The following is a 17,761-nucleotide window of genomic DNA, read 5'->3' on the forward strand; positions in this document are numbered from 1 at the left end:
CGCAGACCCCAGCAGCTGCCAGCCATGGTGGGGGGTGCTGGAGGGGTGTCAGAGGTTCCCTCCCCAACCCACAGCACTCGCGGATCCCAATTTGCTTGGGATGCTCAACCCCACTATGGTTTGCAAGGGGGCTGGGGGGTGCGAGCCCCCGCCACGCTCCCTGCTCTGCTCCCCTCCAGCTGCGGCAGATGCAGGAGATGCTGCAGAAGATCCAGAAGCAGATGAAGGACTGGCACTAGCCCCCTCCTCCTCCTCCTTCTCCTCCTTGCCACCCCCCAGATCAGAAATGTTTACATCGCGCTCCATCCTGCCCCGGTACCAACGCCGCACCCGCCACCCTACGCTGCTGCGGTATCGCCTTCGCCAAGCGGCCAGCGCCCAGCCCGCGGGGACAGCGAGGGGACAGGCCACCCAGGGGGACAGGCCCCTTGTCTCGGCCAGATGCTGCCCCAGCCACCCCCTGGCGGGCTGGGGACAGCTCTGATCCCCAAGCTTTGGCTTTCTCTGTGCCCCTTGCCGCTCGGGGCAGGGCCACTGGCCAATCTGCTCGCCAATCGTGTCCCTTGTCCCCGTGTCACCTCGAGCTGCCTGCTTTCCACTGTTACGCTCAGCTTGGCCCTGGCTTAAGTGGAGGAGCGATCCCAGCCCCTCCATCTGCCCTGCTGCTGGGGACACAGTTTTGTGTCCCTGTGTCCCCCCAGGATGTCCCCATCCGTGTTGCTGCCCTGCAGAACACTGTGCCGTGTCCCCCGCAGGGGTGTCCCTGGCTATGGGGAGAGATGATGGGACAGCAAAGCTGCAGGGTGGAGGCAGAACTGGGAGCAATGGGATCACTGGGAGCTCCCTAGCGCGGGGACGTGTCCCCTCCCTATCAGAGCCACCTGAGCCGTGGTCCCCGGGGGGGTCACCCCTGAGCGAAGGGGTTTGCACACCAAGGGCTCTGCTGACGGGGGCTGTACTGGGGGTGGGTGCTGCAGGGTGCTGGAGCAGCGTCCGCGTGCGTCACCCATGTCCCCGTGCCAGCCAGAGGGTCCCTTGGCCCCCGCGGGCAGGGACCCCCCTGACGCGGCAGGGCCCTGCAGGGTGTATTAGCGCTTTCCTTTTTTTAATGTTGCTATTTTCTTACAGAAGTACCTCCCTTTGCATGAGGGCCAGAGAGGCATTTATTCAGGGAGAAGCAGAGTATAGGTTTATACATTCTTACAGAGCTAGTGGAAATGTTTTTAATCCCTCCACAACCATTCTCAATAAACACGGCTGACCCGGCTTGACTGCAACCCCGAGTGGCTTCCGTGCGGGCAGGGGCTGACAGTGACCGCTCAGCGGCTTCTGGCTCCTATTTCCTGGAAAAAGGCTTAAAATGGATGTTGGGGGGGGTTCTGCTGCACCCACAGGGGCACCCAGCTGGGAGGGGGGTGGGAGAGCCCTGTGGGACCCCACCTGGGGGCTGAGGCAGCAGCCAAGGGTGAGGGTCCCCCCATGCACTGCCCTGGGGTCCCGCTGGTGTGAGGACGGGACCTGGGGGAGCAGAGCAGGGATCCTGGGCTGGGGATGCGATTGCTCTTCATGAGTTGCCCCCCAACATCCTTGTGCCCCCCCCATGATGTGGTGAGCCCTGCTGGGATACACCGTGGGCGCTTGCTATGGCTGGTCCCCCACCATGAGCACCAATGCCCAGTTACCGCAGGTTGGCTTCACCAGGAGCTGGTGGGGTGGTGCTGGGATCCATGGACTGTGTTTCTACCTGCCCTCCAGTGGGCATCATCCATTTGCACCCTGCTATTTCTCCCTGCACCCCACTATCCTATCCTGTACCCCACTATCCTGCCCCTTCACCTTGCAAGCCCCCTCCCAGCCCACCTGCACCCCAATGTCCTCCACATGGTGCTGGTGGATGGATCCAGCTCAGCACGGGGTGGGGTGCCTGACTACTCTTCCTGGGCCCCACCCAAATCCTGCTGTGAACCAGCAGGTCCCAGTACAGCCCAGCACCGCTGTGCCTGCCCAGGGGTGGCAGCCAGTGGGGGGGTGCCCAGGAGTGGGTGCTGGCAGTTTGGGGGAGCACCCGCCTGGGCCCAGCCCAGGGCAGCGTGTTGGGGCGATCCTGGGTCTCCACACCGTGACACCCAGCAGCAGCCACTACGTGTGTGTCACAGGGCTGTGCTTGTCCCCCTGTCCCCTGCATGGCTGGGGACACACACACATCCCCAGGCACCTCAGAGCCCCCAACAGCCCCTCCCACGGGCATCCCCACCCTGATGCCTTCATTACCCTGAACATCCTCACCTGCACCCCTCTGCTCCTGGACACCAATTTAATCCCAGCAGCCCCAGTGCTGGGATGTGTCCTGCTCAGCCCTGTTCTCTGTGCCCACTGTGGGGGTTTCTTGCTTTACCTGCCCCCACTCAGGTGTTTTCTTTCTCCCTGATGGGTACTGGATGTGTTGTGGGATCTGCTGCTGCCATGGTTCCCCCTTTGCTGCCTGGGGTGGGGGTGCTGGGGCCACCCGCAGCCCCAGCTCGTTTGCTGTGCTGAGCACCCCACAGGTAGGAAGCCATGTGCAGCTAGGAAGGTAACTCTGGGTTTTCTGAACAGAGCTGGCAGGGTGGGATGTGCTCCTGGTCCCCCTGGCAGGGCTCAGGTTTGGTGTGGAGAGTGACATCTCAGTGCTGGGGCTGGGGGTCTCTGTGAAAGCCAGGAGGCCATGGGCGGTTGTATGAGGGTCTCAGTGCTGGTTTTAGTAGGAGCTGCCCTATCAGGGTGCTTGCACCTTCTTGTGAACATGGAGAAGGGGACAGAATGCAATCTGGCCCAGGGAGAGGTGGCTGCTCCCTCCAGAACCCTCCTGGAGGTCTGGGGTCTGAGAGCTTCTCTCACCTGGGACAGCAGTGTCTCGGTGCTGGGTGCTGTAATCCCAAATGGACTGTTTTGCTAGAAAATATTATTTATGAGATACCATTAGATATGCAGGAAGGTAGGTAAGAGAAGCATTTTTGTGCGTAGGGAGTAAAACGCATTTCTGGAGGGGTTTGTGATCTGGGCAGAGCACCAAACTTTGATCTAGTTGAGCAAGCACCCAGAGAGACCCCGTAGCAGTGCTTGGTACTGGTGAAAAGGGGTGGATTTGTTCTAAGTAGCTCTTTGGGGCAGGAAAACAACCCAGCGCTGGAGAAATAGCTGAGGCTGGAGCATTGCATTTCTCTGCTTGCTCAGCCCGAGGGCTGTGTTAAAATCCTGCACGGCGAATGTGACCATGGGGATGGGCATGGGATGGTGCCTCGAGTGCTTTGCACAGCGCTGAGATCTCCGCAGGGCAGAGACTGTTGTGCTCCCATCCAGCACCATCGTTTCCACTCCTGCCTAACAGGCACAGCGATAACTCCGAACTTGCTGTGAACAGAGCATGACCCAGGTACGTGCCACTGCTGTCCTGATGCATCTGGGCCTGTCCCTGCAAGGCTGAGGGGAGTCCCTGGGGAGGTACGAGTTCATCCTGGCCTTTGCAGGCTGTTCTGCAGAACTTGATCTTCTTTTCAAAAGGTTTTTTCTAATAATCTAATTAATCCCCCTACCTTCTCCCAAATGATAGATGAACAGGTCTTTAATTTTAATCTACATGCATTTTTGAATCATTAGATGGCTAAGGAAGTGTGGTTTGTTGGTTGTTGTTTTGGAGTGTGTGTGGTGTTTGGCTGTTTTACCCCTCTCTTCTCTCCCACTTCCCTGAGGTCTTTTTACAGCCCCTCTGCTTCACTTTCCAGCTGCCTTGTGCTCCGGGGGCTCTGTGCCCCCTGCCCCGCCGCGGGTTCCCGTGCTCGGCACGGAACGCCGGGCGCTGGCGGGCGGGCGCGGCTGTCGGCAGAACACGGGCGGCGCTCGGAGGTTTCCGTTAAGCGGTTGCCTCCTGGCAACGGGACGCGGCGGGGGCATCGGGGCGGGTGAGCGGGCCCGGGGCCGGTGGGCGCCGGTGGGACCCGGGGACAAAGGGGTTTGTCTGAACCTGGGCCTGGGGGCACCGCTTGATGCTTCATGTGCTGCTTGGAGTGGACCGAAACCTCGCACCGAGGGCAACCAGGCCGGCGCGGTTCGGTGTTCTGGGTGCTGATGCCGTGCTGGTTTTCCCTGTAGTGTTTTTGAGGGTTAAGGGTGTAGGAAAAGCAAATGCTGCTTTGCTGGGGCTTGTGCTGGATTCCCCTGAGCTGCGAAAATCCTCTTGATTTCTCCCAGCTGAGACTTAAAGTGGCTGAATTTGGCACAAACTGCAAGCAACTGTGCCCAGGCAGGAAGATGTCGCCTGTCAGCAGCCTGGGTGGCTGTCAGCAGAGCCCCTCCCTGCAGGGCCGGCGGTGGGGAGGAGCAGCACACAGCCCTCCCTCCTCTGGGGAGGGAGCTTTTGTTTGCAGACTAGAACTGGGATTCCGGGCTGTTCGGGAGCCCCTGCCTGCTCCTCGGGACAAAGGGGAGTGGGAAGAGTTGTCATCCCACACACCTCTGCCCCCCAGCCTTGCTGGGTTGAATTGTCCTGCAAGGCACTGAGTGTCCAGTGTTTTCCTTTCAACAGTACAATACTGAAGGGTTTAAGGAAAATCAACCAGCTCTTGCGGTGCACTGCTAACAACAGCATCATTAATAGCCACTGAAGCTCAAGTGCTTACAAAACTGTCAATTCCTCTGTTTCCTAGGTGGTCACCCACCAGCAGTGAGCTGCTGGCCCCACGGCATCAAGTGCCTACCCCGGGAGGGTCCTGATGCAGAGGAGAACTCGCCTGCTGTGCCCCTTAACTGGTCGAGATGAGGCTGTGGGTCCTGCCGCCCACCGGTCACCCTCTAATGTCTTTGGGTGCAAGAACTTAATTAGCTGCCTGCCATCTCACCTGTTCCTGTACATCTTTGGTAAAGCTGCCCTCGTTTTTCCAAGGGTGGTTTCCCCCGAGGGCCATGGATGGCCTGTAGTGTGGATCTTGGTTGACCATTCTGTCCTTTTAATTCCTCAGGACTTTTGGATGAAAAATCCCTCGAAGCATGTGCGTCTGTGAATAGATTCTGGGCTCATCTGGTTGAAGAAGTCAATAAGGAACGTGAATGTCAAAAAACAATCCAGGAGAGTATCCTATATTTGCAGGTATGATGTCTGGGCTTCTGCCATGATGATGTGCTTTAAAAAGAGGGTTTTTCTGCTACTGCCCAAACCCTTAGATGGAAATGCTTTTACTAGAGGCCACCTCCCACCTTTGTCCTGTTCTTCCATCTGCAGAGTTAAGCCAGGTTAGATGTTCATACTATCACCAGTAAGCACAACGTAAGAGCCTTTACTGACCTTCAGGGAGCCTGCGACTCTAAAAATGGATCAAAACACTCTTGTAACAAAGAAAACAGGGTTTGGTCAGGAATGCAAGTGCTGTATTTCCAGGAGCTGGTGACAATTTGGCAGACCTGCAACAGCTCCCTGAGCTTTATTTGCTCCACCAAGGAAGATGGAAAGATGAGATGACTTTGTGAGAAGTCACAGCTGGCGGTTGGGACACAGTAAAGCAGAACTGCTAGGAAATGCCTGTCCTGCTTAGGACAGACTTGCCATAGAGCAAGCTAAGTGTAAAGGTAAATCCCCAAAGAGAGAAAGTAGGAGATCTTTGTGTGCTTTGATTTGTGAAGAGAGCATTGAAATCTCAGCTCTGGGCCAGCATTTAAAGGCTGTTTCATGTCAGGCTTTGCGCATTACATATGAAACTTAGATATTGCTGAAGATGTTTTGAGAGCCTCTCATCTCAGTGGGTTTGGATTCTGAACCAAGTGAGCGCTCACCAGAGATGAGATGCACTTTCAAACTTTTTTCTGTTGAAATGGAAAAGTTTTGGAGGCTCTTAGAAGCTCAAGACTGGATTTTGGAGGAAAAAAAGAAAGGGCAATGATTTTTCACAACAAGTCAAGTCATATAGCAACAAGGTGGTAAATGCAAGTCAGGTCTCTTAAGGAACAGTAAACCAGTGTGTGCAGTTCAGATTTGCGTGTGGCTTCAGCGTCCCATGGAGATGCTGGAGCACCACCCGTGAGCAGCGTCCTCTGTGTGCTCGGGCTCTGCGGTGACTGTGGTGCCTCTGCCGGTTCATTCCAGGGGTTGTGCCCCAGAAGAGCAGTTCCAACCTATGCCAAAAGAGTCGATGTGACAGTTCCAGTGTTAAACGAAGAGGGGGATGTCATTGAAGGCCATGACTGTGAAAGTAAACCGCAGGTATGTTGAAAGGTGTTTGCCTTCCATGGACCCTGCATTTCAGCATTTGAGGAAGAAGGAGGACACATCTTGGAAGATGTGACAGTGAATTTGGAGTTGCTTTGCTCTTCTGGTTTGTACCATCGTGAGCAACTCCTAAGGACCAGAGCTTGCTCAGCACCTTCTGTCACGAGCAGGAGCCTGCATCCCTAAATCCTGCCTTGTCCTAATGCATCTCGCAGGCGTAGCCTTGGGGCCAGGGCTGCGAGCAGGGTCGGGCAGCATCCCAAGGGCACAGCATTTTCCCCAGAAATCAAGGCTGCACATGTCAGGCCTTGCATTTTTGCCAAGGAACAACCCTTGTTTCTGCACCAAGCAGGAAGCTCCTGCACTCTGGGTGTTCCTTACCAACACATACTGTCTCTGGTCTCATCACTATAGTAGGGACCAAGCCTTGATGTTTAATACTGTGGAATAATGCTACCTTCCTCCCTCCATGAGTTACTTTTCCCTATTTCTCTTTGGACAGAGAGGAGAAAGACGGGAGGAGAAAGACAATCTGCAGGAAGCCTATCGCGATCTGAAAACCGACACAATCCAACTAGAAGAGAGAAATGTCTTCTGTGGCTCCTACAGTGTTCGTGTCCTCATGGACCAGTGAGTAGATTGCCTGGCTGCTCTCTGCACTAACCCTGTAGGGCCCAACAGCAGCTCCTGCAAACCCGTTCTGTTCCCTGCGGTCCTTCTGTGGGAATGTGTGGCTGGAGGGGAGAGTCCCTCAGCATCAGTGTTGAAAAATCCTCAGTGTCAAATCCAGTTTTTAATAAAGATAGCAGGGGAATTTTTAAAGACTTAAGGGTTGGTGATCCCCAGTGTATCACAAAAGGATACAGAGCACTCTCCCTGTTTTAGAATTACAGAATTGTGTTGATTGGAAAAGACCCTCAAGATCATGGAGTCCAACCATAACCCACCCCTAGCACTGACCCATGTCCCTGAGAACCTCATGTCCGTTTGTCCAGCCCTCCAGGGATGGTGACTCCAGCACTGCCCTGGGCAGCCTGTTCCAATGCCCCACAGCCCTTTGGGGAAGAAATTGTTCCCCACATCCAACCTCAACCTCCCCTGATGCAACTTGAGGCCGTTTCCTCTGCTCCTGGCGCTTGTTCCTGGGGAGCAGAGCCCGACCCCCCTGGCTCCAAGCTCCTTTCAGGCAGTTCAGAGATCAGAAGGTCTCCCCTCAGCTCCTGTTCTCCAGCTGAACCCCCCAGGTCCCTCAGCCGCTCCCATCACACTTGTGTTCCAGCCCCTCACCAGCTCTGTTCCCTTCTCTCAACTTGCTCCAGCACCTATTGAGCTTATTCTCCAGACACAATCTTGAATATGCAGAATTAGGGACCTTGGCTGTGGTGCCCTGCAAAGGATTCACCCATTTAAGTGTGTTGTGTGTCAGGTTGCTCAGTGAAGACCATTAAGCATCAGAGAAATCCCTGTCACAACCTTAGACATGTTGTACCTTGTCACCTGGCTAAAGCTCATCTCAGTCGCTGTTTCTTATCCAGATCAGACCAGAGCAGAATAATCCACTACAGTGGTGGTGACCTGGTAGCCGTTGGCTCTGCAAGCCGAAAAGTGCGGTTCCTTGGCATGCCGGGGACGAAAGAAGTGCCGCCTCTGCTCTCTGGTAGTGCTGGGAGCAAAGCTCTGCTCCTCGATGAGAACAAAGGCTTGGTCCTCAGCACAGGCTTTGATCTCAGCATCAGGTGAGCAGCACAGGGACCGTGCCACGGGATTACCAGCCTCTTGGAATATCCAGGAAAACATTCATCTTTAGTCCTTCCAGCCCATCTTCGGAATCTTCCTTCCCTCACTTTCGTTATAGTAACGAGGAAAGGACAGTAGATAAGGAAACAACCCCCACTCACATAGGACAGCTTCTCTTTTCCGGTTTCACCTGGTGACGCACAGGTCTTCCTAAAGTGCCTCAAAACACCAGATGTTTCCCATAGGCACTTGCTGTGAGATTCTGGCCTTGCTAAGGTCAGCACTGAGTTCAGCAAGGCTGGGTCTATCTGTGACAGTTTGGCTGAGCAGGTTTAACAGCCTGGTACCCGCTGCACAGCTGCTCCTTTGCAGACACTGCCCCCTCAGACAAGGAGATGCTCAGCTCTTCCGTGTTATTCATCTCTACATCTCGAGAGTATCACAAGGAGGGGTAAAAGCTGAACAGCAGGCTGTCTGGCTCTGGCACAGCAATACCAGAAATTCATGAAAGGCAGCACTTAAAAAGGGAAAGAGTTTACAGTGACTCAGGCTCTGACCCCCCTGCTCTTCCCTGCTCCAAAATGTTCGTCTGAACAGGTGCTGGTGTTCTCCGAGGCCAACAGGAATCACATTGACACCAGCCACTAAAGAAACAATTTTATCTGCAAAGCTCTACATTTTAAGGTTAATTGGAGGTAGCTGTGCCTAAGGTGGAATCTAGACATGTGTTTCCAGGTAGTCTGCAGGTAGAACAAATGATATTGGTAAAAAATTACTACTAATCCTGACTTGATCATTCCAAATACTCTGACACCTTAGTGGAATGACTCCTGGCTTTAGCCTAGTGTGTAGAGGAGAAACGCTGGGCCTGTTAAGTAGGAAATAATAAAATGAATAAGCCATCAATTAAGTTAATCGCTGTATTCCTGTTTTGGTTGGTCCTTTGTAGGTGCTGGAATATCTACAGTGGTGCTTGTGTGAAAGTCTTCGATGGTCACCGTGGGACAGTCACCTGCTTGGATTTACACGAAGAGCAGCTCGTGTCGGGAGCCAGGGATGGGATGGTAAAAGGTGAGACCAGGAGCTTCCAGACAAAGGCCGGGAGTAGCGAGATGGGCAGAGTGCTGGAGGTGTGACGGGTGACACGGGCAGCGTCTGAATAGAGCAAGGGCATCGATTGGAGGGTGGAGTTTAGCATCCCATTTTGATTCCAGAGCAGCCGAAGCTGTGGCCACGTGCACATGCAAGGTCTCTGTGTCACTGCATAAATTCTCGTTACTTCTGCTTTTATTCACTTTTAAAGGTTTTGTGGCTCTAAGGCCACACCAGCTCTCGGGGAAAATGGTATCAGCTTGCAGCTTTGCCAGAGGTTTCTTTACTATTAATTTGTGACCTTTCTCCCCCTTGCTCCCAACAGTGTGGAATCTGAGGAGTGGGCGATGTCTCCAGACCCTGCAGCACAGCAGCGCTGTCTGGGTGGTCAGAACCGACGGTGCCCGCGTTGTCAGCGGGTGCGAGCGAGGGCTGGTCAGAGTCTGGGCTGCGGATACGGGCGCTCTGATCAAAGTGAGTTTCTTCTTATGTGGATCGTTTTGTGCTAAATGTTTAAAAATCTGTGCTAGTTTATCACAGCCTTTGGTTCTTGCCAAAAATTTTCTAAAAAAAAAAAAAGCCCCAACCCAAAGGCAGCCTAAACTGGTAAAAGAAACCACAGATTTATTTGTAAGCAAATAATATAAAACTTGTTTGCAAACAACTGTCAATTTTAATGCAGGGTTTGATGTGCTGTGCCTGACCCCTTCATTCCTGTAGAAACGTTCACCTCTGCTCCTGCAGGAACATTCAGACCCTGGGAAGAGGTTGGGGTCTGACCAACAGCTCTTGGGGTTGGGTCTCACCTGTCAGCCTAAAATATGAAACCTTCACAACTGGTAACAGTTGATGCAGCTGAAGCAGCTGGATGGCTGCTCTGCATTTTAAAGGTCAAGGCTGGAGACTGCTAATTACCTTAGCAGGTGTCCAGAATCAGTGTTAGTCCACATTTGAGAGGAGTGAAGCTCTTTCTATCTGCAAATTGACAGCAATCTAGCTGCAAATTGAGAGCATCTCAGATGCAGGATTTCCCAGCTCCAGCTGAGCTACATTTGCGATTGTCCCTTTCATTACAGTCAGGGCCATTGGGTCTCTTCTCTCCTGGGTGAGTATTCAATGGATGATAAAGGTCTTGGTGTGGTGACATCTATTGAGCACATAAATAAAGATGGAAAATTAATGTTAATTCCACACCAGCAGCTCATTATCAGCAGCGAGCCCGAAATATTTCTGGTGACTATAAACCCAACAGTTATCCACAGAGTATATTGGTACATTAGAATAATACCTGATAAAAGTACAATATAGTACATGAGGCTGGTATTGGGAATGCCATAGGATACCTTGGCGTATTTACATCTAGATTACTGAGGGTTACACCTATTTCTTTTACTTTGCAGACATTAGAGGAGCACCAAGGCCCAGTGAAGTGCTTGTCCTTTGACCAGTGGCACCTTGTCACAGGCAGCACCGATGGGAGCGCCCTGGGATGGAGCATGTTGGGAAAGCTGAGCAGATGCCTCATAGCTTTCCACCACCCAAAGTAGGAATCGGATGCATTTCGAGTCGTATTCAGCAATCTACTAAGTCTGTAAAGAAAACATCTTCCTTATAGAAACACAGAATGCCTCAATTATCAAGCTTAGTATCTGAAATATCCCCACATTCAACAGTCTTCATCTTTAAAAGTGTCAGGCACTATGTGATCATAACCAGTGTTTGTCAGTTAAGACCTATAACAGCCTCAAATGCAAATATTGCAACCACTTGTTCACGAACAGGGATGGCAGGGCATAGTCTAATAATCCAAGGATCATAACCTGTATGCAAGAGGGTGTCATGCTACCTGGTCAAGAGAAGACACGGTCTATGTCAGAGGTGGCCAAGTTATATGCTGAACCCTGCCAACTGTGTACTATGTTATTTTCTAATCCTCATTACAACTGTACCATCAGATTATTTTCTTTTACTTTCCTGGACATAAAAATGCAATTCAAAACACGGCAGATGGCCACAGCCACAGTGGCTGCTCTGAGGATGCGCTGGGTTGGTTGGTTTGGGCAGGGAGGGATTATGAAGGACTTCGCTACCAGGCCTTTGAAATATCTCCATGAGCTTCTTTATTCAGGCTGTTGATGGAGGCAGAGCTCTGCATCTCCTCCAGGACAAAAGAGGGAGCTGATCGCGTCTCCTCGGGAAAGCACGGTGGATGTCCCAGCGCTGCCGTGTTGTGTTTCCAGGGAAGTCGTGTCTCTGCAGCTCCTCTATCTCCGGGTCATCAGCGGCTGCGCTGACGGGAACATCCGTATATTTAACTACCTGACTGGGACCTGCCTGAAAGTGCTGACGGCCGATACCAGCGGGGGCCCCATCTCTTCTGTCCATGTGTCAGAAAACAGGTTGGTGAGGGCAGCTGTCGTCTCTGAACTAAACTAGGTAGATAACTTGGTAATTGAAGGAATTAAGCATTTTTCCTTCTCACAAATAAGCTTTAAAGGGCTCTACTGCTTGTTGACTGCTTTAATAACTTGGTTTTGTTAGCAGTGGCTAAAAATAGATTTGCTTACTCCATCCAGCAATTGACAATTTCCCGTTTCTATCCAACTTAAGACACACAGAGGAACTGGCTGCCCGGGCAAGCGGTGGAGTCCCCATCCCCGAAGGTATTTTAAAGATGTGGCACCTCAGGCCGTGGCTCAGCGGTGGACTCGGCAGTGCCGAGTTTATGGTCGACTTCATGATCTTAATGGTTTTTTCCAGCTTAAAAGATTCTATGGACCAACTGTAAAGTTGAATTGAGCACCCAAATTTCTTAGCAGGTTGGGGACTGGAGCCAAGGCCTGACAAAGCCTCTACCTGTTCCCTGCCTTACTGCCTCTTTGTAAAAGCCAACAGTGGAAAGTTCTCCCAGGTGTCCTCACATCTGCAGCTCTGAAGTGAAGGTGGTTCCCAGCTTCTGCATAAGCAATGGCTAAAATGCTGGTGTTTTGGTCACAGCTCTGAACCACAGCAAAATATGGGCTGCTATGAAGAAAACTCCATCCCAGCCAGGCCCGTTCCACCCCTCCAATTTCCATTAAATGTCCCTCATAATATGGTGTCTCCAGTTTCTTTTGGCATTGCACTGATCTAGCTCACTCTACTGCTGCAAGTTTTCATCCTAATCATCTTACAACTAAATTTATTATAGAGCTGAATGAAAAGAGCCCCACAGAGCTCACACAGAGGTTGGGTTACAATGTGCAGCACCACCGATGGGGTTAATTGTTCCTGCTCCCTTAAACAAGTGCAGGTCATCGCAGAGCTGTTGAAGTGTCTGCAGGCACTAAGCCCTGGGTTAATGGTATTGGTGCTTTCACAGCTTTTCCTTCCCTCCTTCAGGATGGTGATAAATTCTCCAGCCGTAGTGCTGGTGTTCCAGTTTGAGGACGTCAGCTGGGACTACACCTTGGATGCTGCCCGAGAGGTGGCGGGGAAGACCAACCAGCAGCAGGCGACTTGGAGCAGAACCGCGGTTCCCAGCTGGCGAAGGCTGTACCACGACCGGATGCGCCGCCTGGCTCTGGAACCAGAAGGTGCTGGCCGCTCCTGTTTTCAACCTGGGTCCGCTGCCGGTCACTGAAAGGCTGGGGAACACCTCAAAATATTACAAACGGCCTCTGCAACACGCTGGCGTTTCCTAAAATGAATTTGAAATAATTGCAAGTATATGGCTGCCTTCGTCTTAATCAATATACAGACTCTGTGCTTTTCAAAAGCGCGGTCTGGGAGGTGTGCTGTTGGTTTCAATGGTTCCGTCACTTGTAGGCTTTTGCAAAACTTTTGTGCCTTTTTAGAAAGGTTTGGTATAAATTCGAGACATTTGCCAAGACAGTGTGTGCACATCCGCAGGCGTCGCAAGAAGAGCCAGAGGGCACGGGTGTGCTGCAAAGAGCGAGCTTCATTTTAGTTCCCTCTCTACCGGGGGATCTCCGAAGCCTCACGGGAGCTCCCAGCAGAGGTGACACCGGCAGGGACGCAGGCGCTGGTCAGTTCAGCCCTGCTGGGAGCTCTGAGCTGCTGAGCTCACCTGTGCTTCAAGGCTTCAGGCAGGCGCAGCCTCCTGCTCTTTCTCACACCAGAGCAGGAATCTCAGCCATAGTGATGAGGTGCCTGGAGTTTCTCACAGGCCTATGGTATCTAACACAGAGGTTCTGCTCGCCAAGCACACAAGGTCAGTAAAACAATGAGTGTGATGTGTGTGCTTTTTTACAGACAGGTGCAAGTCACTTGAGCGTATTTACATTTAACTAAGCTCCTCACCAAATCTTCTGCTATATCCCCATACAGACAGGCACTGTCGTTTTTCCAGCTCAGTAACAGAGAAATCAGTATTATTCACATTATTACAGCTGGTGTGCAGGGAAACAGGCTGCTGGTTCAGTTCTGATTTATTAGAAAATACTCCAGAAAGCCACAGGACACCTGCGTTCGGGATCTGCCATCCGTGGGAAATGCAATTGGACATGAGCAGGCACCTTTTAAATCGTAACACAGTGATTTTTTTTAATCAGCAGTTATTTAATGCAGGACGTATCACAGATCTTCCAGCTCCACAGTCAAACTGTGTATTGCAGGGAAACTGAGAAAGTTTTCATGCTTTTAAGGCCACCGGGTGTTGACCTCACTGATGTGGCTCTACTTGGTAAGGGACGCACAGTTTGTAGAAACAGGAAACAAATAGGAGTGCAATGATGATCAGAAAAACTATTTTTGACTCCTGCTGTGTTGTATTTTTGGGAACAGGTAGCAGACTCCAACATGGCCCTCCTATCAATGTACCTGCGCATCTTGACAAGGCAGAATCCACTTGGCAATTTGGAAAGAGAAGAGGTGAAAGTGGTGCCATGTCCGTTGACAAGTTCCTCTTAACGCTCAACACGCTGCAGAATGCCCGCAAGGCAGCCGCCCTCAGGTACCCCGTTCATCGCCACGCAGAAGTCAGGGAAGTCTGTGAAAGTGAGCAACACCACCCTGAAAAGGTACAAATACACAAACCCTCCCTGCAACGCAAAAACGATCAGGCAGCCCAGCTCCAACGTGCCAAATTGCACAGTGATTCTCTGACCCCAAGGGTAATCTCTGTGCCCTTTGAAACCAAAATGCTGCAGCTCAAGCTGAAAAACTCTTTGCATGGCCCCACTGTGAAGTCCTCCATCCCTGCTCCCTCTGTTGTGCGGCTCAAGACTTGCTCTGGGTTGCTGAAGGAAAAGAAAGCTCCTGGGGAAGTCATTCCTCCCCCTGGAGATGGGGTTCAGGTTGTTGATCCCGTTACAGCTGCTGCTGAGAGGACCAAACCAACGCATGCGACCATTGCACGAACGGGAAACAAAGTGGTTTCCAGGAGAAAAATCTCTTTTTGCACGAGTGCTGCAGGCCCTTCCCAGCCTAACGGTGGGTTCAGGCTTCTGACGGAAAAATGGAAGGAGCGGTGCGAGGCAGCTGTTGCAGCTCAGTGTAAGGCAGAGCAGCAGCTCACGGAAGAACGGGAGCGAGCGCGCAGGAAAGCCTGGCTACGGAAAGCGAAAGGCCTGCCGGTGGACTCTTTCACTGGGGAGGGGAAGATACCCGCTCCTGAGCTGGGCTTTAATACATTTATCTGAGCTGATCCCTCAGTCCAACAACCAACCGTTATCTGAGGGTTCTGGCGTCCAGCTGCCACGACCCCTGTAGTTTCTAAGTATAAAAGACGTCTCCCCTGTATGTTTTTTTCTGAAGAGATATTCTTGGTGTATTCAGCTATTTCCCAAGGCAGTGAGTGGACTGAGTCCTGTCCTGGATTTATCCTGCTAGACCTGCTGGTAATACAGACACTAATAAAGCTCGACATGTCTCCAAGGTGTCTCAATGATAATAATAAATCTTATTGGAGATTGGGTGGATTGATTAGAGTTTATAAGCTGAAGAAGTGTGGACCGAGCCTACGGGTTGGTGATCAGTGTCGCAAAGTCTACGTGGAGGCCGGTAACTAGTGGTGTAGCACACAGGGCAGTCCTGGCTCTGATTTTGTCTGGCATGTTTGTTATAACGATGTGGATGAGGGGGTGCTGTAAGCAGCAGTTTCACTCTGGGAAACTCTCCTTACAGTAGAGTGGTGGTGATTTTTGCTTCATTTATTTGAGCGTCATCTTCAACTTCCAAACCCTGTGATTAAGTCAGGCCTCACAGTGAAAAATAATGATAGTTGTCCCTCAAAGAAAAAAATGAATGGGTAATTAAAACTAAGGGTCCATGTAGAACCGTGAAGATGTGGGAGCAGGACTGTTGTAGATCTGGGGATGAGCAAGGCTGAGAGGTTGGGTATTTGCCTCACTGCAGCACATCCGTGGTGTGCTACAGGGATTATGGTGTCTGAGGTGGCTTTGCTGACTTCAGTTTTAGAACAGGAAGCAGCAAGGATTTCACACTTGGCCACAGAATGGCACTTTCTGAAAAGCAATCGGGCTCAATCCCAGCGCAGCCTTTGGCACAGCCCCTGGGGAAAAATCTAATAAAGGGAGGCTGGTGGAAAAACATCACAGAAAGACTGATGACTTTTCAGTTGTGCTGAAGTGAGAAGGATTAGTGCTGTCTTCCTATTTGTAGCCAACAAATCAGCATCTCCCCGTGGGTGTGGATGCTCGGGCACTTCTAAGATGCTGCAGCCAACAGAAACAGCCAGAAATGAGTGAAAAGGCAGCGCTGGAGCCAGTCCTGCCCTCGGCTGTAGCTCAGCGCACGATGCGAAGCTGGGACCTGGGCATCTGAGATGCCTTGAAAGGAAATTAACATATGGGAAGATGTCATACACGGTATGTGAAATCACTTATGAAGGTAACTATAAGGAGCTTGTTTTACTATCTTTGCAATTAATTTCTGAATTAAATTGACCTTTCCGTGCACCCAGTCCGTGGGTGAGCAGAGGTGACAGAGGGACACTGGTGTGTGCAGGGCATGATGCGGCCACACACACGGAGATGAAACCAGAGAGCTGGCAAGAGAGTTTTGGTGGAGTTCTACTGTAAACAGGTGCCACTTGTGTTGTACTTGTGTCATCCATAAAGTGTAGATAATATAACCCTGATTCAATAATCATAGAATCATTTCAAGATTGAGTCCAACCATGACCCACCCCTGGCACTGCCACATGTCCTGAGAACCTCATCTCTGCATCATTCAAACCCCTCCAGGACTGGTGACTCCAGCACTGCCCGTCAGCATGGGGACGGTCACGTCCTACTGCTGTCTGCTCCCGGAGAGGGCTGGCGGAGCAGGTGGCTCTGCAGGGCCAGGACCAGGCAGGGGGATGTGGCAGATGGGACCTCCCGCTACCTTCCGGGCCGTGGCCAGAGCCTGGGCATCCTCCTGCACGGCCTCACACAGGCAGGGGAGCTGCTCCCTGTTCCCACGGAGCTTTTCTTGTTCCCTCTGTGGTCCAATGCTTGCCACCCCACCGGCCACCTTCATGCTCCCACATCCCCACCTAAAAGCGCCACCCGTGCTCAAAGCCTTGGAGACAGCCCCAAGGTCTGGAGAGAACTCATGGGCTGGGTTCTGCTGGGACAGGGAGAGACAGGCAAGGATGGTCAGAAATCCCAACAGGCAGGGGCAGGGACAGTCGCCGTGGGACGCGTCCCCGCTATGCTCTCCTACCATCATCGCTGCTCCTACCGTCTCTCTCCGCAAAGGAAACCATCACGTTCCGAGGATCGCTCGACATGGGGCCACCGCCATTCTCCTCACTTGGGACGGGCCGCCAGGAGGAGCCTGGTGCGGGTCCCCAAAGACCCCAGCAGGGATGGACACCCCACGTACCTCATTGCTCTCATCGAGGATCTTGCACTCAGGGGGCAGGTGGGCTGCCCACTGCTCCAGGTACTGCAGCTTCTGGCCCAAGCACTGGAGCTTCTCCTCCACCCCCCAGGACAGGGGAGAATCATCCTGGAGACAGAACCACCTTGGTGGGCAAAATGAGCCACTTGGGGTGATGGTGGCTGCACCAAGTGTCACCGCGCTGTGTCACTGCACCACCCAGCGCTGGGGGGCTACCTGCCCACCCAGGCGCCTTTGTCCCTTCCTCTGCTCCCTGTGCAGCAGAGTGGCCCGTGAGAGCTCGGGCAGGATGTGCTCCCATGTCCCCCATGGATGGGACCCTGCCCCATGGTCTCACAGTGAAGAGAGCCTGGAAAGAGGCTTTGCTGTCATCTGCTCTGGGTCGCCCATGGCGTGGCTGGGCTGGGACAAGCAGCAGCCGCCTCCTTCCCCAGGGGAGCTGGAGCTGGTCACATCGTTGTGCAGGTTTTGGCAGTCGTTCTCCTTGCTGGTGTTCTCCAGATGACCTGAATCCCAGAGCACGAAATCTTTCCCATTGATATTTGTCCTAAACAGACACGGGTGTCAGAGCCGGCGAGCTCCGGAGTGAGAGCTGTGCTGTCCCCGCGCTGTCCTTTGTCCCTGCGTGAGCAGTGAAAGCCTGGCAGCTGTGTGGGGGTGTTATTTTTCTCTGCTAAAGTGGCTGAAGCATTTCAAAGGGTTCCCCAGGTGTGCTTGGCAGAGAGCTAAAGCCAGGCAGCTTTCCCTGGTCTCTGCATCACCCAAGAGAATTCAGTTTTGCTTTTCCACCAAACCGAGTGGTGCCGTGGATGCGCTGGAGGGAATGTCAAGGTCTGATTACAAGCT

At 52.4% G+C, this 17,761-nt stretch overlaps 2 protein-coding genes across 2 annotated transcripts in view; both read left to right on the forward strand.

Moving 5' to 3' along the window:
• Positions 1–4,685: 4,685 nt before the first annotated feature.
• LOC136110215 (F-box/WD repeat-containing protein 10-like) lies at positions 4,686–14,836 on the forward strand. Its single transcript, XM_065853445.2, has 11 exons — positions 4,686–4,893; positions 4,995–5,122; positions 6,113–6,229; positions 6,738–6,865; positions 7,771–7,971; positions 8,922–9,043; positions 9,390–9,538; positions 10,465–10,607; positions 11,305–11,463; positions 12,446–12,639; positions 13,850–14,836. The coding sequence occupies exons 1-11, from the start codon at positions 4,749–4,751 to the stop codon at positions 14,704–14,706; spliced, it is 2,343 nt and encodes a 780-aa protein (XP_065709517.1). The 5' UTR covers positions 4,686–4,748; the 3' UTR covers positions 14,707–14,836.
• Positions 14,837–14,931: 95 nt separating this feature from the next.
• LOC136110217 (F-box/WD repeat-containing protein 10-like) overlaps positions 14,932–17,761 on the forward strand; it is a 29,109-nt gene continuing 26,279 nt past the window's right edge. The window contains exon 1 of the mRNA XM_065853447.2: positions 14,932–15,067. Coding sequence (XP_065709519.2) covers positions 14,932–15,067 — 136 coding nt within the window. The remainder of the gene's footprint in view (positions 15,068–17,761) is intronic.

This window comes from Patagioenas fasciata, chromosome 19 (assembly GCF_037038585.1).
Source record: "Patagioenas fasciata isolate bPatFas1 chromosome 19, bPatFas1.hap1, whole genome shotgun sequence".
NCBI classification, from domain to species: Eukaryota; Metazoa; Chordata; class Aves; order Columbiformes; family Columbidae; genus Patagioenas; species Patagioenas fasciata.